The 19,388-nt window shown below is 46.2% G+C and overlaps 2 protein-coding genes and 1 pseudogene across 2 annotated transcripts; 2 read left to right on the top strand and 1 right to left on the bottom strand.

The window, feature by feature from the left end:
* The first annotated feature begins 967 nt into the window (after positions 1-967).
* LOC120697700 (galactoside 2-alpha-L-fucosyltransferase-like) lies at positions 968-6,247 on the top strand. The gene is made up of 2 exons (XM_039981002.1): positions 968-1,500; positions 4,504-6,247. The coding sequence occupies exons 1-2, from the start codon at positions 1,224-1,226 to the stop codon at positions 5,994-5,996; spliced, it is 1,770 nt and encodes a 589-aa protein (XP_039836936.1). The 5' UTR covers positions 968-1,223; the 3' UTR covers positions 5,997-6,247.
* Positions 6,248-6,255: 8 nt separating this feature from the next.
* Positions 6,256-10,515, bottom strand: LOC120697709 (annotated as a pseudogene).
* An 87-nt stretch (positions 10,516-10,602) lies between these two features.
* LOC120697721 lies at positions 10,603-18,543 on the top strand. The gene is made up of 4 exons (XM_039981024.1): positions 10,603-10,844; positions 15,508-15,765; positions 17,168-17,326; positions 18,058-18,543. The coding sequence occupies exons 2-4, from the start codon at positions 15,525-15,527 to the stop codon at positions 18,087-18,089; spliced, it is 432 nt and encodes a 143-aa protein (XP_039836958.1). The 5' UTR covers positions 10,603-10,844; positions 15,508-15,524; the 3' UTR covers positions 18,090-18,543.
* The last annotated feature ends 845 nt before the right edge of the window (positions 18,544-19,388 follow it).

Below are 19,388 nucleotides of genomic sequence, written 5' to 3'. Positions count from 1 at the left end.
AGATGATGATGATTCTTTTCAGCCTGATATATATTTGATTCAAGATATTGGGATTTCCTTGATTCTAAAAAAGTTGACATTTTAGCAAAATAGGGCCCTAAAAGAGACCTGTTGCATCAGCAGAACGAAGTTTTTCTAAATTGAAGCTACTAACAATCTTACTTGCGTTCTACAATGACACAATAAAGCCTTAATGATTTGGCCATAATAGCACTTGAGAGCAGCATGTTGGAAAAGATTGATTATGAGTCTATCACTAAAATTTTCATTTCAAGTAACACGAAAAAAATGATGCTATTCAAGTAAAGATTATGCAAGCAAGATTAAATAGGTATGACTTTTGATGCTTTCCGTTGCTATTTAGTATTATATTGTATTTGTTAATTTTATGTTGTATATTTTGCTAGTCAAGTAGGCCCCACTTATGTTGTATAGGTTTATTTTGCTAGTCAAGTGGGCCCCCGTTTCTGCCAGGACGGCCGTGCACGTACGGCACGGCATGATGCATTGCACAACAGATTCTTCAGCCGGAATGGGTCAACGGCGGCCAGACGGCCGTGACACCGCCGCCGTCGTCGTCTGCAGTTACATGGCATACACGATACAGCAGAAAGAATCCGCGCGCCGGCCAATTGTCCTCGTGGTCACGGTGCGTCGTGCCAATGTAATAGCCAGGAATTAAGCTCGCTTCATTCATCGCTACTACGGAGAGGCCGATCGATCAGGTGATGAGCAGTCTGGATCGGCAACCGGCGCCTCCGTACCCGCAGACTTGAGAGCGTACCTCGCGGTGATGCCCGTGATCCTCCATTTGGTCATCTTGTCCATTATCGACCAATGATAGCCTCGTTAGCCAAGTTAAATTACCGGCCTTTAATTTTTTTTCTCCTCACGCACGTACGTCGTACGCGCATGTCTGACGTATCGCCGGCCGTATAGCAGCGACCGTATAGCTGCCTTTGCGTCGGGGACCCACCTACCCCACCTTCGCCGCAAACACCGCAAGTGCCAAGTCGTGGCCGGCCGCGCGTCGTCCCATATGCGCTCCCGCCTCCCGGCTGGACTCGCTCGCTCGCCCCAACTGCCTGCCCATACCATACCATCGAGGTCATCCAACCCAATCACAGCTCGCCATAGCTAGCGCGAAACCAACTGCTCGCTCGGTCTGAGAGCGAGCGAAACCGGCGCGGCGCCCGGCCGAGAGATCGCGCGGGCGAACGGCCATGGACGCGACGCAGGGCGGCGGCGGCGTGGGAGTAGTGGGAGTGGCCAATAAGCAGCAGCAGACTAACTCCTCGACGACGACGACGGCGAGGTGGTGGTGGTGGCCGCCGCGAAGCAGGAGCCTCGCGACGAGGAGGGCGCTGCCGGCCGTCTGCGTCGTCGCGGCGGCCGTGGCCGCCGCCGCCGTCGTGCTCACTGCCAACGACGGCGCCTGGTGGGGCCGCTCGCCCGACGGGATGCCGGCCGCCTTGTTCTTCGACGACGGCGCCCCGGGAGGTACACACCACGTTAATTACAAGCTAAGTAAGCTAGCAAGACAACGACGCAGCATGCATAGTGCGGTTCGCCAGTTCTCGTCCGATCCTCCTCGCTACTACAGTAGTCGATCTGTTTAATTAATTAATTCCTCGACACTACCGGAAACAGCATGCTTTGCCGTGTGTGAACCGGCCGTTTCCCGTAGTGCGAGCTTACCGAAACTAGATACTGTTTCTCGTAGTGCGAGCTTACCGAAACTAGACAGGTTCGATAATCTATCAACAGTTGCACACATGCACGCGTGCCAGCCAACAACAAATTAAACACCAGCTATGTCGATCGATTTATTTGTTGATCTGCTATCTGCATTTCCATACACATACAGATTCTTCGTTCTCTTCTTCTTCTCTTCTTTTTGGGATGTATAAAATTTTACATGTGGCAATGGGCGTCCAATAGATCCTCTTTCATATAGAGCCGACGACCTAGTCTAGCTATACATGCCACGAGTCTACGAGCAGCTACGCGACGAAACAATACCGCCTGCCGGCCGCTAGCTAGCTAGAATAGCTAGGCGCCATATGAACCTGATAAGCTCCGATACCAACGTACGTCCACGCGCGCGGCGGACAACATTCGTGATCATCAGTGCCTTTTAGAAATAATTGCAGAGTATAAATAATCGACTAAAAAATGGTCAAGTGATGAAAAACTCCATTTAGTTTGTTTTGTTGTGATAGTTTTGTATTTTTTTTAAAAAAATAAATCATTATCAATGGCAAAAAAATCACATATACTGACAAATACAAAGTGATGAAGAACTTGCTGCTACTAGCTAGTGACTGGTCATGAAACGTGCTTTTATAGCATGTAGCTGTAGCTCCTTCAGGTTTGAATACAATACATTACAACTGTTTCTGTTGATCACAAATAAAGTGTAATACCAGAGATCATATCAAAGCTCTCCAGTGGACTTGTATTTCTGATATGATGAAGTAAAAAATCGATCGAGACCAGGACCGGCGGATCGGAGGAGTAGGACCTGAGAGGATAGGGGAGGCATGATGTACATTGCCTTGCTGGAAATCAAGAATACGATTGCGACGGAGCAAGAATAATTAAAAGATTAGGGCGGCAGCTAGGTTACTATTTCGTTGAAGAAACACTAGATCATGCAGCTCATTTCTTCTTAATCAAAATATCTTTGATATAAAAAAATGAAAAACATGAGGGGGATGGAGCCATAGCCCATGCCAACCCCCACAATACTGGTGTCGTCGCTGTCCGTGTTCGGCTATTATATATAGAGAGTTGACCTCTTTCTTTTTTGAAAAAAAAAGAGTTGACCTCTTTCTAGATGCACTGACACCACGGATTAGATCGATGAAGGCGATACATGAGATGGTCAGTGCAACAATGTAAGTAATGTTATGCATCAAAAGCTAGGCAATGCTAATAAGGACGGCACATCGATCACTTGCTATAAAAAGATGAAAGAGAGAGATCATACTGCAGGGCATGTGATTAGGTGGTGTTGGAGTTCAATATATGTTTGGCTATCGATCGAGATGTCTAAAGTCAACAAAAACAGATATAATATGATGAGCATATTTCATACATTTTGTTACTTTGTTACGTATTAGGCCGTGTTTAGTTTCAAAAAAAATTCCCCCAAAAATATCACATCAAATGTTTGGATACATGCATGAAGTATTAAATGAATTCTATTTATAAAACTTTTTGCACGGATGGGTTGTAAATCGTGAGACGAATCTAATGAGCCTACTTAATCCATAATTTTGCAGCAGTGGTGCTACAGTAATCATTCGCTAATTATAGATTAATCGTGGATTAATTAGGCTCATTGGATTCGTCTCGCGATTTACAATCCATCCGTACAAAAAAATTTATAAATAGACTTTATTTAGTACTCCGAAATATTAAGATTCCCTTTCAAAAATTTTGGGGAAGTGATCTAAACACAGCCTTAGTCATTATATAATCGATCACAATGTTTGGGTAGAGAACATGCCGTCTTCTTAATTGGCTATGCTAGATTGCTATATATAGTATATTGCTATCAGAACACTATAGTGAGGTCAAAGTTCGGAGCATTCACCTTGTTCTTAGAGTAAATTGCACCCTAGATCCGCAAAATTATCTTAAAATTTCACCTAGGTCCCTAAATCAGAGCGTGGCGTGGCGTGGCGCGTTTAATTTGGGATCTCGGATGAACCACTTAACACAGTTCAGGGACCCAGATGGATGATTTAAGAGTTTAGAAAGCCAGATTTCAGGACAAGTTTAGGGACATGGTGTACCAAATTAATTAGTTAAATATAGCAAATAAATATAAAAACATATTAAATTTTAACATAGAGTGCCACATGTTGTATGTGAAGAGCATAAAAAGTTTCGAGGTGAGAAGAGGAAAAAATTTATTACTTTGCCGTGTGAAAAAAAATCACACGATAAATTTATTACTTTGCCGTGTGTCAAAAAAAACACACATCAAAGCATGGTTTTGCCGTGTGCCTAACATTTGCCGTGCGTTTTTTGGGTGACACATGGCAAAAGAGTTGTTTGTCGTGTGCTCGAGAAGTTGCCCATGGCAAATTTTGGGCACACGGCAAATACGCCTTCCCGTAGTGGAGCGACTCGCTAGCTACCGGCAAAATACGGGTGAAGAGCACTGTGCCGCGATTCCATTGGCTGCAGGTCTCTGTTCCACCGCTGCGCTATGTCCACACTAGACTCTATTTCGCCGGCAGCGGACGCAACCATTAACCCTGCTCTTTGCTCTTAGGGAACGGAACACCTCTCAGCAAATACGTTTAGACTTTAGAATGCAAGAAATTTTTGGCAAAGTTCAACTGAGGTATATCATTCCTCATGCAAAATTAGAAAATTTTACAATTATTGATCAGTACACTCGCGCCAATTCAAGCGATCTAGCTAAGCCCCTGAATTTGTACTGAGAGCTTATTACATTGCAATTTTTTTGTATGTGTGATGAAACAGACTGGGATCCTCGGTCCAACATCACCGCCGACCATCTCCTCGACGGCCTTCTTACCGCAGACTTCACCTACGGGTCGTGCCGGAGCCGGTACGAGTTCGCCGGCTACAACAAGGAGTCCTCGCACAAGCCGTCCCCGTACCTCATCGCCAAGCTCCGGATGCAGGAGGCTCTCCAGAAGCGATGTGGCCCTGGCACGGCCGCGTATAAGGAGGCGGTCCGGCGGCTCGACTCCGGCGAGGGCGTCGTCGACGATGGCTGCCGCTACCTCGTGTACATCAGTTACCGCGGCCTCGGCAACCGCATGCTCGCCATCACGTCGTCCTTCCTATACGCGGTGCTCACGGAGCGCGTCCTCCTCGTCGACGGCGGCAGCGACGCCGCCGACCTCTTCTGCGAGCCCTTCCCGGGGACGACGTGGCTGCTCCCGCGCCCCGGCTGGTTCTCCTTCTCCCCGCTCAGGCGCCTCCAGGGCTACCTGGGCGGCTCCAAGCAGAGCCTCGGGGACATGCTGCGGAGCGGCGCCGTCGCCGTGTCCGCCGACGGGAACGTGTCGTGGTCGGCGCCGCCGCGGCCGCCGCCGTATCTGTACCTCCACCTCTCCGGCGGCAGCGGCTACGGCTTCCACGAGAAGCTCTTCTTCTGCGGCGCGCACCAGAGGCTCCTCGGCGAGGTGCCGTGGCTCTTCATGTGGACGGACAACTACATCGTGCCGGGGCTCTTCCTGACGCCGCCGTTCACCGGCGAGCTCGAGGCCATGTTCCCGGAGAAGGACGCCGTGTTCCACCACCTGGGCCGGTACCTCTTCCACCCGACGAACCCCGTCTGGCACGCCGTCACGAGCTACTACCGCTCGACCCTCGCCGGCTCCGCCCAGCGCGTCGGCGTGCAGATCAGGGTGTTCCACAAGGAGCAGCCGCCGCAGGCCGTCCTGGAGCAGGTCCTCTCGTGCGTCCGCGGCGAGAGGCTCCTCCCGGAGACGACGACGGCAGGGGGCAACGCCAGCGGCACGCCCTCGCACGCCGTCCTGGTGACGTCGCTGAGCTCGTGGTACTACGAGCGCATCAGGGACGAGTACGGCGGCAGGGTCGCCGGCGGCGTGCACCAGCCGAGCCACGAGGGGCGGCAGCGGTGGCGCGACGCGGCGCACGACATGAGGGCGCTGAGCGAGATGTACCTGCTCAGCATGTGCGACGTGCTGGTCACCAGCGGATACTCCACGTTCGGGTACGTCGCGCAGGGGCTCGCTTGGCGGCGGCCCTGTGTGATGCCCAGGGCGCCCATGTGGTCCGACGACTGGAGGGAGGGGCTGGATCCACGGGACATGCCTTGCCGGCGGGCGGCCTCCGTCGAGCCGTGCTTCCACTCGCCGTCGGCCTACGACTGCGCGGCGGGGAGGGACGTGGACCTGGACAAGGTGACGCCGTACATCAGGCGCTGCGTGGACGTCAAATGCGGCATCAAGCTTGTCAATGCGAGCAGCAGCCAGTGGTAATATTTATCTGACAGGCATGCTATTTGGCTCAAGAGGACATGAGAAAATAAGGCACCGAAGGTAGAAGAAACACTCATTCAGTAGATAGGTGGATACTGTAGATGCATACGTTATACAGAAAGGTAGAAGTGAACTGTTGTGGTAATCTTGGTGTTTTGACTAATAGTGGAACAAGTGGCAATCTTGTAAACTTATGGGCAGACTTCCAATACTACTCACAGAAGCAGCAGAGCACAGACAACACCAGACTCTTTTCATCTGTTCCCAATCTGCCAGAAACGCATTGCCTTCAGTAATGCAGCAAATGCTGCTAGGTCCATGGACTACATGGCGCAACTATTTGTTTCAACCAAAACTCGTTATCAAAGTATCACATATATCCAATATGCATCCAAACTCTGAGCTAAAAATTTGCAACATGGGAAACATACTCTATACTGCAGGATAAACACATGAACACTACATCATTGGCCTGGCCACCACCACTTCCTTGGAGGCGGTGGTGGTGTGAGGATCTCAAGCATGGTCTCCTTCTCCCTTGGAGTCAGCGGAACCCCTCGGACAAGGTTCAGAGCCATAATGTGAACATTTGTCCTTTGCCTGTGCTTTTGGTAAGCCCAGATGCCAGCTGCTATACCACCCACAATGACCTGCTCAGAATGTAATCAAATCAGGTGAACAAAGGCTTTGTCTTGGATTCTGGTAAACAGATTTCTTAGGTATCTGGGGATTTGATAAGCAACTAGCTCAATTAGCATGTCTCAGAGTAGCGCAGCCCATTAAAAAAATTACTGTCAGACAAATGGAAACATGTACGAAATGCTAGATCTCAATTAGGGCTTACAGGTGAAAGCCATATCCCAGCAGTCTGAAGATCAAACTTTGGGGCATATAAAAAGTCTCTCCATACTCATCCTCTAGTTTCTTGTACATCTCTTTATCACTCTTTCCTGCTTTTATTTCATCACGAATGAGCTGCAAAATGCAATATCATTACTGCCTGGCAGAAAATATAAATTGTTTAATGTACAGAAAAGCACTGTGCTGTTAAATTAGGATTACTACTGAACCTGGTTAACATGCATGTCAACAATATGTTCCTGATTGTGCAACCAAATATACAAAATATAGCAGAGAAGCCAAAAGAAGCACACGGGGCGTGTTTGGATAGGTGCCGCTGGCTGCCAGGCCAAAAATTGGCATTTGACCGTGCATACACTGTTTGGACGCCGGCCAAAATTAGGCCTGCCCTAAATTCCATGCCCATGCTCAGTTCATTTTTGCGCCCTGCCCCGGCCAAATCGACTAAATTGGCGACCAAAGTTTGCCCGGCCAATGCTTTGGCACGGAAGACTAGGGCCGACATCCAAACAGACCCATGAAGCTTAACATCTTGGAGACTAACATGGTACCATTAAATTTCCTATCAAACCAAATTGTCAAAGCTTCAGTTACCAAAAAAAACCCTTCAAAATGTGAGATGTTTTATATGCCAAGAATTGACAGGCTTATCACATACAAAAGAATATACAACTGAGAATGTGAGATGTTTGTTATCATATGATCTTCAGTTTCCTAAAAATTATCAAATTTAAGCATGATTCTGAAAGCAGTAAATTTATAAGGAAAATATTTTTTAAAAACAAAAGATTGCAGGAAAATAGATTCCATTTTACAGAATCAGGAGTATCATAACTACATTACTTCACTTTCCAACAAGTCTTATCTGCTCTAGTCCAATTCCATAATTGAACGGCTGGTGCACCAAAACACAGAAAAAAAAACACATCATAATGTCCACACATCTGACGAATTAAGTTATAGAATGACTAAAAATAGCCCAGTTAAAGCACAGTTCTTTTACTACCAGGAGGAAATGATAACTCAGTTATTCAAAGGCAGATGCACCAAGCAATACAGCTGCCTGGAGATACATCCAATAAAATGGGCGCTACTACATTTCCATTTTCAATATCCAAGATGTAAGTCTAACATTGCTTTAGATAAATAGTGTTTGCAAGGAAACATCAGAAAGGAACACATAACAATATGAGCAAATCTGCCTTATTTAGTTAGAGAATGACCAAAAACTACAGTTATCATGAGTTTTGTAACGACCAATAGGCAATTTAACTCATTTGTTCAAGTGTAAAAGGAAGAACCTTTCTAAGGAGAATAGCAACATCAGCTTGTGAATCTTCAATCGATTGGCTACCACACTCAGTACATCGAACATTGCGGCTTATATTTCTTGCACGGTTTTCAATGATCTGCCTCTGCTTGACATCTTCCTCGGCTGCCATAGCAAAATCCAACTTAATCGATGGGTTAAGCCTGAGAGAGAAAAAAAGGGCAAACAGGTTAAGCCATAGCTTGTGCCATTACACTATGACATGAGAAGAGTTACACAGGAACAAATTGTATTGACTTTTGTGCAAACAGAACATTAAACCAAAGCATTGATCAGTATATACCAAAATACCAACCTTATAAATGACTAATCAAGTCTAAGAAAATATTGAGAGCTCAACCAAGTTCTGACACAACAAAAGATAGAGCCATCAATTTGGAAAGAGAGAATTGATAAGCTTTCTCTTCATTAACGCCAGTTAATTTCCCAAACCTTTCCTTCAGATCCAACCAAAATATGGCCTCGATTATTCACAAATTTTAAGATTCAAATTGGAGGTCTGAAAATGGAACATGGAGCTTTTAACCTTTTCATTGGAAATTCTGTAGAGTATATCAGCACTCTGAACCCCTTCGGAGAAAAAAAAAGAATATGCACTCTGAACCAAAAAGTTTAGAAAACTTTCAGCTGAGTGTTCGGATTATCAACATCAGATTCAAACTACTGGTATTTTCTTAAATTGAATCGCAACTTCTGAAAACTCGCAAATACAAAATAGAAAGGAAAAAACAACGCCTTGCGGTTCTAGATGGGGGAGGGTATTTAGAAGGAAAGTCAAGGGGTGGAGGTAATCATGAGCGATGATGCAGGATATCAGTTCAGCAAGAGCAAGAGAGGGGAGGCTGAGGTGTAGGGGGCGGCACGCTCAAGAGGAGGCATGGGTTTACTGCCACTGCCTCCTTGGGGTTACTCCGGTTGCGGTGAACAACAGTGAAACACTCACTCACAATTCGTCCAACACTACAAATGTGTAAGAGTATCTCCAACAAACTCGCTATCCTACCCCGGTTCAGTAAATTTGGATAAAATTGTGCTCCAACAGCCTCGTCAACTGCATCTCCAAAATCCCGAGCTCGTTATCCCACGTTTGTCGCTCGGCAGAAGAAGCGAGCGGGCATCGCTCGCCATCCGGGGTTGCCCGGTGTTCTCCCCCCACACGCCTCATCATTCTTGCATACTCATCTCCATAGTCATCACCTCTGTTTCGTGGAAGTGGCAGCAGCACTCCGGTGGAAGTCCCAGCCTCTAGCCCCGCCGAGTGGCCGGATGCGACGGCGATGCGGCCATCCTGGCCATGCCAAGTCCCCTGCCGAGCACCACCGCCCTCTACGCATCCCCGTCCATGCCCCCCTCTCTTGTCAAGGGCCGCCACCATCCTGTGCTGAAGCACAACACGGCTGACAGCCGCCTATCAAACCTTGGCTTGCCGAGCTGATCCACCAGAAGCTTCGGTTGGCATGCTTCTGTGAACAGGTCTGGAACCCCTTCACACGCGAGGAATGAGATGACCTGGGATCTAGAGAACTCATGGAACATGGTACATGGGATGACATGAGGGTGTTCGATAATATGTTCCAAAGCAATGTTGTTTCAGTTCAATCCTACCTGATGATGTAGCGGCATTTTAAAAAATAGAGAGCCAATTTTAGAGATGCTCCTGCAGACCTTTTTCTGTTTGGAGAGACTAAATATTTTAGAGAGCTAATTTAGATAGCCGATTTTAGATATGCTCTTGGAGTTGCTCTAAACTTGAAATCATGAACCTATGTTTCACATATCAAACTAGGACAACAAGTGATTACCTACGCACGTGTACTTCCGGATTGCTATAAAGTGGTTCCAGTGGTTGTTCCCACTTGTATAGCAGCAACCGGCTGATTTTACCCCTAAAAAAAGAGAGAAGAAAAGAAAATGGAACAACGAAGCTTGCCGCCGACGCCGGAGTTCGGGAGCCCACTTGGAGCAGCGGACCCAGGATTTGGGAGGTGGGTATTCAGAATTTCAAATGGTGTAATCGAGTTTCAGAAATCTCATTGCGCTACTGCATTGTTGTGAATTTTTCATTAATTTCGAAAATTGCAATGACAGTTTTCACTGACCTCCGCTGCCCTTGCTTGAATGCTTGCGCCTGCCGCCTGCCTGGCTGCCGTCTGGATGCGGCGCTGCGCGCCTGCGCCGCCGCCCGCCGAGGAGCCGAGGACGCCGCGCGCACGCCGAGCAGGCGGAGCACCTGTTGCCCGCGCCCCCGAAGCGCCTCCGCTGCTCGCCGGCTTCCCTTCGCCCTGCCGCCTGCGCCTGGTCGCCTGCCCTCGCTGCCTAGGGTTGCGGCTGGGATGGCTGACTCGCGCTGGGCCAGCGAGTGGGCGCGGGAGTAAATTCCGGCCCACCATGGCCCAACCGAAATCGGCCTGCGCCGGCGCCCCCTTTCCTCTCGGTCTCTCACGTGACTCTCCCTCTCACTCTATCCTCCGGTCCTCCCGCGACGGTGACGCCCCCGACCTCGACCAGGCGCCTCCGCTCGCCGCGCCGGTCGCTTGGCCTGCCTGCTGGCTGCCGCAGCCTGCACTGCCGCCGGCGCCGGCCTGCCCCCAGAGGCTGCCGCAGCCTGCAGTGCCTACTGCTGGCCCACCCCCAGCCCCTAACCGGCCAAATCAAAGGTAAATCCCCATTCCCCTTCTTAACCCGAGCCATTAGATTAATACATGGGTTAATTGATGTCACATCCATCCTATAAGGGAACGATCCAATTACGCTACGGCCACCCAATCTCGCGCCTCCCGCTGAGATGCCCACCACCCACTGCACCAACAAAAACGTACCCCAAATTTCGCCTGTGTAAAAATCAATGGCGCTGGATCATCCAAACACCATCCAACGGACCGAGATCATCCGCTTCAACGCGTTGAAGCGGAGACCCCATCGCCCGCGCGTCGCCCGCCCCTCTGCCCCGCCCCGCGTTCGAATCCCGCGCGCCGACCTGCCCGCGGCCGTCTTCCAACTCCTGCTCCGCCTCCGGGTCCCCCGCAGCCTCCTCCTGCGCCGCAGCAGCCGCCCCGGCCTCCCGCTCCGCCTCCGGCCTCCGGGGGCGCCGCAGCAGCCGCGCCGGCCTCCCGCTCCGCCCCGGCCTCCCGCGGGATCTGGATCTGGCGCGGCGCGCGGCTCGGATGGAGGGTTCAGCCCGACCTGCGCCGCCGCCCCGCCCTGCGCCGGCTGCGGGCTCAGGCCGCCGCCGCCGGGATGCGCGCGGGCAGCGGGCCCCGGCTGCCGACGCCACGAGCCCTCCTGCCGCCCCCGGCGTCGTCCGCGCCGGCCGCGGACTCCTCCGGCCGCCGCGCCGGGCCCTGACTCCGCGCGCCGCCGCCGAGCCGCACCTCCACGCGCACGGCTCCAACACCCGCGGGTTGAGGCCACGGCGGGCAGGGTGCCGTCGCTACTTGGCGAGGCCGCGTGGGGTCGCTGCCGAGCCACGCGCTCCTCCATTGCACATCCACATCCACATGCAGTTCTTCTCATTTTTGGCTCGATTTCTTAAATCCAAGCGTTTGGGGAGCTTTTTGTTGGTTTGATTCGTGCAAAGACATGTGTTGACGCTACTCCATGAGTTAATTTGATTGAATCAACACGAGCACGAAGAATCGAACCAATTTCATTTTGGGGAGAAAAACTGCATTCTTGCACGTGATCTGAAATTCCCAGAGTTTGAGTTCGATTTGAGACATGACTCTTTCGAGATAGTTTACCAACTCCATGGAGATCACCTATGCAAAGTTTGGGAGCGATTCGTTTTGATTCGGTCGAGTTTCGGGCGTTTTTCTCTTGCACCCGTCATCCTTCTCTTGCCGCTTCCTCCTCTGTTTGTTGCTCGCGGTTCCTCCGCTTCTTCCTCTGATAATTCTCATGCTGTCTTGGGAGCAGGGGGGCAGGAGGAGCGGGCTGCGACTTTGCCGGCCAAGGGCGCTGAGTGCGCGTGCGACGCCAAGGCGCTGATGGCGTAGGTCTTCGATGCGGTGGTCGCCCTCACAATCCTGGTGCTTATCGCAGGTATTGTACCAAACCTAGAGTGCTTCTTGCACTGCATTGAGCGCAGAGGCTTCGAATGTTTTATAGTTAACATCCTCGGGAGGTGTAGGATTGTTCAGTTCTGCGGTAGGGGACTGCTTGGGGACTGGGGTCCTAAAAGCGTCTGAGTTATTGGTTAAGTTTCTTTTGTTGTTGTTGATTCACGGCTGTAGAATAAACTAGCTGTGGACATTGACTTCCACATTTAGCTATAGTGTGTGGTCTGGTTCACATATATTAGTTTTGAAACTTTTAGTTGTACTGAGGAAGGAAGCAAGAGTGCACAATTTTCAGATTGGTTAATTCAGAAATCAGATTATATATGCTCTGAGGTGTCGCTGCCTTTCTGCCCCACAAGTTTCCAACACGGTAGTTATGAAGTGCTACTTTATAGAACAATAAAAGATTAGGACCATGATTTTTTTAACATTTGTTAGAGTGATCTTGCAAATGCTTACATATCTAAAATAATTTAATATTTATGAGTTGCTGCACGATGTGGTGTAGTATGCCCTTGTCTGCTTCCTCACCTCATGGATTCAAGCATGTCATTCAGTTCAAGCTCCTAGCAATTGTGAAGACTAGGAACAGGAGTGATTTGTCTAACACTCTAACGTGATGTCTTTGCTCGAGGAAAATGTTGTGGTGATTAATCAGGTATTGTCATCAGTTTTAGGGGTTTCTGTGGTTGGAAAGAAAGGTTGATGGAAATGCTTCTTGTCTTCCCTAAGAATGTAATATGTGAATGGTTCCACCTGAGCATCAGCAATCCATCACTCAACTGATTGATAAAAAATGTAATATGTACATGTGGTCATTGTATTATTTTTTTTTGTTTTTGCATATTTCTTCCATGCATGTGATGTTAGTTCCAGTTAATTTATCAACATATTCCATTGAAATCTAAAACATCATTCAATCATCAAGCAATGAGAGAAACTGAGTTGTGATGGTAGATTGTGAAATCCTGTTACTCCATATATGCTGCTCAACGTGAAAGGAATAAAAACAAACATAGCGTCTCATGTATAGCTAATGTTGCTGTAGATTTCAGGTTCTAGAGGGCTCCTGGGCTTGCCACTACGTACTGCAGATGCATACTATGCCATGCATATATTTGATATTTTGTAAAAATGCAGGGGGGACATTGAGACTGCTGGATGATATTACCTGGCATTTTGTGTTACCATATATTGGTCAGTTTCTTGTGCACTTGTTTTTATCCTTTACATTTTTATGGTGTTGCTTCATAACTTCTCAGCATACATGCCCATGCTCATCAGAAATGAAGATGCATTTTAAAGAAATTGTAATTTTGCCCTTATTTTTGTCTTAGGTGACTAGATTTGATCTTAGGTGACTAAGTTTGGATTGCACTGCATCTTAGGTGACTAGATTTGATCTTAGGTGACTAGACTAGATTTGCACTGCATCTTAGATTTGACTAGAAGCGAAAGTAAAGAATATGTATATCACTGTGTTACATATTTTTTATAAGCCTCTTCCTTTATCCTTCTGCTGTATGTGAATAGCTTGTTTCTCCATTTCTTTGCATGTTTTGGTTTCTATATAAAAGATATTAGAGTTGATTATTTTCAGTGAATGTATTTTGGTAGTCTTTCCCAGAAAACTAAGAGTGATAATTTTAGTTAAATTCCTTTTCCTTTACTCTAGAGGATGTGATGGTTCCCTCAGCGGATCATTTATTTTTTTCAGGGGCATTAATGCAGGGACAAGAGGGTGAGGCTGCAGCTGAGGAAGCAAAGAAGAGCAATCACGTCCAGAGGAGAGCAGTTCAAAGCGGATCCTTTTAACTTGTTACTGATATCATCTTGAGATCAATGGAATCATCTTTGATATGGTATTTTAATCCATGTATGAAACAGGTTTGTTTAGGATGTTTTGAATCCTAATGTTATCTAAACTCTTTAAAAGAACTGAAGATTGTCTTGTCATTCTCACAAGTCTCAACTACTACAGGTGAAACGGCTTCCATACAGGGAAGCGATGGTTTCATGTGTTCCTCGAGGGACCTTTTCTGAAGGTTCTTGGATAGGGGACATTTTGTCATAATCAGCAACATTTTGGACCCAAGGGCTCTTATGCTAAGTGAACTTTTACGAGTCAATATTTCACCATCCCAGGTAATCCCACGATCACTGGTTTCACATGCATTCAAACAAAGGTTTAAGTGATCAAGTTACATGTGGAGTTGAGGAGCTGTTGATTGGTTGTATGGTGTTAATGTGTTATTTTCCATTAGCTCTCTCAGTAAAGAATATGTATATCACTGTTGGAATGCATGGGCATTGAACTATGTATATACCTGAAACGACGTTCGATTCTTGTTCATTTATGTCACAACTTATGTTTGTTTAATTTTGAAAATGTGCAGTTGCATGAACCGAGGGTGCGGAGACTGGATGCAGCTAGCTTAGATTAAGATGAAAGGAAGTGTTGTGATCAGGTGTTAGGCAGTGGCAATTGCAACTATAATGAAACCATGGTATTTAATTTTTTTTTCAGTCTGTCCATAAGATACAGAAGGGCACGCATAGATATAGTATTCCACTTCATATTTCCTTTGTGATGTTTAGCACTGAGCCACTGACAGCAAGGTCTACTCTTTAATGTTTAGCACTGCTGGCTAGATCGAGCTTTGTCAATCTGGTTTATGCAGATTTCAGCAATTAATAAGTGAGATCGACACTTTGTGTGAAATATATATTTACCATTTTGGACTATGGATCATGTGTTAATTTTTTTATGTCTGTAATTTAGCCGTAGCGTTAGCACGGGCTTGCTTACTAGTGTAGATTAATAGATGCAATAATTGAGGAATGAGGCTACACCACACATTGGTTGAAAGTGTCTTTTCTGCATTGACTTCTGCGAAAAATTAAGCTGAGAAATAAGATGAGAGATAGTCTTTTGGATGATTGTCTACTCACATTAATCGAGCGAGATATCTTCTTTCAAGTGGACAAAGATGATATAATTAATACTTTCATAAACTTTAGGAAGCGGAGGCATGGTAAGAACAAATAAGGTAATCTCTTTGAACTATCGTAGGTGTGTAAGCTTATTTTATATATTTCTAAGACTTAACGTGCTTCTACTATTTATATTGTAATCTATGCAAGTATTGAACCAAATTGCTTACCTACCGAGTTGCCTGTGGAATTTTTTTTATTGTTGTGTAGCGAATACCGAATTGTATGTTGAAATTTTGACATGGCATACCCTAAATTCCAATCCTAGGTCTGCCACTGCCCACCATGGCCGGCGCTGCGCCCGCACCAGGCCAAGCTGGAGCCTTGCTCAACCACCGGAAGCGCAAGGCTTTGGCCCCCGCCGCAGAGGACGAAGCCGAGGAGCTAGAGAGGGAGGTGGAGGAGCTGGAGAGTGAGCTAGCCGATCTGGACCGACACGTCCTGGAGCACCTCCGCGGCACAGCCAAACGCGTTCCCGACGCGGTTGCCTCCTGCCTCACCGCTCTCCTCCCTTCCGCCCTCATTGGTACACCCCTCTTCTTGCCTTGCTCCAGTACCTAGGGTTTTGACTGGTCTAGTCCACCTTGAGTGGCGTTTATGTAATCTGTGCATCCTCACGGTATATGTGTAGAAATGATCCCACATGGGGATTCTTGTGGATAGGCAAGGTCACTAAGTGTGGTGTGGTTAAATTTGGGAAAGGATGGGAAAAGTTGAGGCCTTCTCTCACTAATAATTTAAGTTGTGGATCTTTCAGAATTTTTTTTCTGAATTGTAGCTTTTACCAAGGGAAACGTAGAGGAGATTTTGTTTACTTTTCACTGCAAAATCGATGACCTCTATTCAGTATCTATGCATACAATTTAGCTTGTATAGGGATCCAGTTGTCAAATAATAATGGCAGATTTCTGCTCCATGGTGACAATAGTAACTATTTTCGATGTTTATGATCTAAATGTAATGATGAGTTATGGTCACTTAGTTCAAGTATATCAAATGCCCATAATATTTGACATCTGTTGTTGCACAATCCGCTGTATGAGGCGGCCTGTTAATTTTGAGAACTATAGTGAAACTTGTTGCATGCAAATCATTGCATGATTCCCAGAAGTGATTTAAGCAAGCTTGGTGTGCTTTGATTTGTTACACTATTTTTAACTCAGTGCATATTTAGTAAGTGTTTATATTATTTGTTTAACCGCTTATTGAGATTCAGGCCGTGTTTAGTTCTTTTTGCAAAAAAATTTTGCAAAAGAATCTTACCAATTTGAAGTACTAAATGAAGTCTATTTACAAAACTTTTTGCACAGATGGGTTGTAAATCGCGAGACGAATCTAATGATGCTAATTAATCCATGATTAATTAATAATTAGCGGATGGTTACTGTAGCATCACTGTTGCAAATCATGGATTAAGTAGGCTCATTAGATTTGTCTCGCGATTTACAGCCCATCCATGCAAAAATTTTTGTAAATAAACTTCATTTAGTACTTCAAATTAGCAAGATTCTTTCGGAAAATTTTGCGTTTTTGTGTTTACGGGGTGGGAACTAAACAGGGCCTCAGGGATAAGAGAGTGAGTTTAGGGCATAAGGGGGTGAGCAAGTACATGCTCTCCTTTTTTTTCTTATTGAGGGTTAAAATTGTCCCCTTCCATGCCCCCTTGCACAGAAGTCTTTCGTTCTGTAATGCAATCGAACCTATTATAGTGGACCTTGCTTGTCCACAATTTTCTTCTGCATATTTAACTAGCCTTGCATCGCTTTTAGTTCATAAATTGTTTGTCTCTTGTTCCCTCTCTTTATAGCTTGTCTCACTTAGCTTGCACACTAAGTGCTAAACTCAATATTTTTTCATAGCAATTTTTACACAATTTTCTCATAACAGTTAATAACAAATAACGGCTAATATACCCATGGGTATTGCAGAAGTTCCAACGGTTTCTGAAACTTCAATTGTTGAAGATGACCAAGAGCAGCTTGAAAAGCTAAGGCTCCTCAAATTAAAAATGGAGGCTAATATTGCTACTTTGCCCAAGGTACTTGAGAGAATGAATGAATCTGTTGCCCAGTGTGAGAAATTGGAGAGTTTGAATGCAGGGGCGTCCCTGAGCCCGTGCGGGCCGTGCGACCGCACAGGGCCCCCAAATTTGAAGGGCCCCTAAAATATAAAATATATCTTATGTATAGGCTTCAATTTTGTTAATTTGCAGTCCAATCCGTAGAAAAATGAGATCCAAATTGCACCCAGAAGTCACATCGTATCGCTGATTGTCGATCGTCCGACTCCCAGCCTTCTGCTCGGCAGCCGCCTCGGCGCTTGACTCGATCACCAACACTGAAGGCAAGACCGACGCTACTTCCTCTTCTATTGCGCACTGACACTCGTGCCACAGTCTTGCGGAGGCAGAGCAGATTCACGCCTGGCGGTCAAAGTGTCGACTCGCTGACGCCGACGCCGGTCGCCAGATGCACGGCCACGGGCCACGGCAACTCCTAGACGGTTACCGGAGCCTAAACGCCGAGTAAGACTTAAGAGCATTGTGTTATTTTTTTAGTTCATCATTTAATTATGTTGATGATTAAAATACATCTATTAATTTTGTTCTTTCCATTGCAAGTCATATCGTTGGCAAATCAGTCTAGAAAATATGAAGAACAGGTACGGTAATTCTTGAAATATCCCATTTATATGTAATACATTATATATATATCATATATGCTCTATTGTTACTTATTACTATTGTTTAATTTTATTAGACCACTAGACCCCATGTTAATATTTCGCACTGGGCCCCTGGTTTGGCCGGGACGCCCCTGTTTGAATGTGAATATCCATCCTATTTTTTGAAGAAAAGATCAGAGTTTCCTGACTAGTTGATATATCAGTAAACTGGGATTGATTTCTGACAGGACAACCACAAGTGGATGTTGGATTTCTTTTTTTTTGTAGGTTTATTTGATCAGAAAGCACAACTTTGTTGGATGTAAGATCTGTAGTTTTGGCGCTGACCATTTTGTTGCGTGAAATGTCACTGTGCCATTCAACGAAACCTACTTGCAAGTTGAAACTACTTGAAACTAAAACAGAAAGATTTGGCCGATGTATTTGGATAGACTCGTGGCATTTCCTACATTTAGTGACAGGACAACCACAATTAGGTTTGTCACAGTTGTCTATTCATTCAAGGCCTACTGTGTGTATCTGTTTATTCCTCTCTTAAAAGCCTGTTTGTGTTTGTTGATTTTGGATTGTAGTTTTGAGAGGATGATTAACAAAGTGTTGAATTAGCATTTTCGAATTAGATTCTGGAGGTAAGCGTATAATGTTTATAATCCAGTGACTGCATTACATAATTATCTGTTCCACACAACTACCTCTATACCAGATTCAAGTTGCAGAGGTAGTTTTGGTTAAAATAAGAAACGAAAATCATAAATCGACTCTTTGTTTCAAGCTCCCAGCTTTGAATTCTGAGAATAGTCTTTAAGCAAAGGGTGCCTACAAAAGAGACGTTTTTAGCGCTGTGATTCACCGAAAGCAGCTCAAAAAGAGACTTCTGTTCACCGGCAGCTTATAAAAGTTAAAAACTGGGAGCGGCACATTTCCTGATTACTCTTTTTTTTTCATATTTAGTGTTTCAGATGTAAACCACACATTAGACTCCAGGTGCAAACACCATCCCTGTTGTTGCGAACGAGCCAAAGCTGCGGCCAAGGTTGACGTGTGTTACGACTGAAATGATCTTATTTTCCCAACTCTCATTCATATTCCATTTTCCCTGTTCACACTTTCAAGTTACAAATATACCAAGCTCAGAACAATCAACAACACCTTTTCCTTCAATATACTGCCTGATATTGTACAGTTTTGCGCTGAATGCGTACACATGCGAAACAAATTGATAAGAGAGCCTAGTACAGACTCTTCTGCACCTTTCAAAGCTTTGGCCGCCTCAGGTTTGGTTCTCGTGTCTTCTCCCTCCTAATCAGCGCCTCTTGGGTCAGCAACATGATAAGCTGAGCATTCGAAAAGAGAATTCTATGAACTATTTGGGTCCCAACAACGGGTGCTGAAGCAAGAGTCAAGATCTCTGAAGCAGTGCATACCTCGCCTTGCTGGTTGCACATGCGTCCGGTGACGAAACCC

This window comes from Panicum virgatum, chromosome 1K (assembly GCF_016808335.1).
Source record: "Panicum virgatum strain AP13 chromosome 1K, P.virgatum_v5, whole genome shotgun sequence".
Taxonomy (NCBI): Eukaryota; Viridiplantae; Streptophyta; class Magnoliopsida; order Poales; family Poaceae; genus Panicum; species Panicum virgatum.
The sequence above is the reverse complement of the archived record's forward strand: the minus strand, read 5'-3'. Positions and strand labels throughout refer to the sequence as shown.

What these genes read in the sequence shown, in the direction of transcription:
- LOC120697700 (XM_039981002.1), top strand. Translation starts at nt 1,224, where the DNA reads ATGGACGCGACGCAGGGCGGCGGCGGCGTGGGAGTAGTGGGAGTGGCC. An exon ending in CGACGACGGCGCCCCGGGAG is followed by an intron (nt 1,501 to 4,503) that starts GTACACACCACG and finishes GTGATGAAACAG; the next exon opens with ACTGGGATCCTCGGTCCAAC.
- LOC120697721 (XM_039981024.1), top strand. Translation starts at nt 15,525, where the DNA reads ATGGCCGGCGCTGCGCCCGCACCAGGCCAAGCTGGAGCCTTGCTCAAC. An exon ending in CCTCCCTTCCGCCCTCATTG is followed by an intron (nt 15,766 to 17,167) that starts GTACACCCCTCT and finishes TGGGTATTGCAG; the next exon opens with AAGTTCCAACGGTTTCTGAA. An exon ending in CCAGTGTGAGAAATTGGAGA is followed by an intron (nt 17,327 to 18,057) that starts GTTTGAATGCAG and finishes CGGGACGCCCCT; the next exon opens with GTTTGAATGTGAATATCCAT.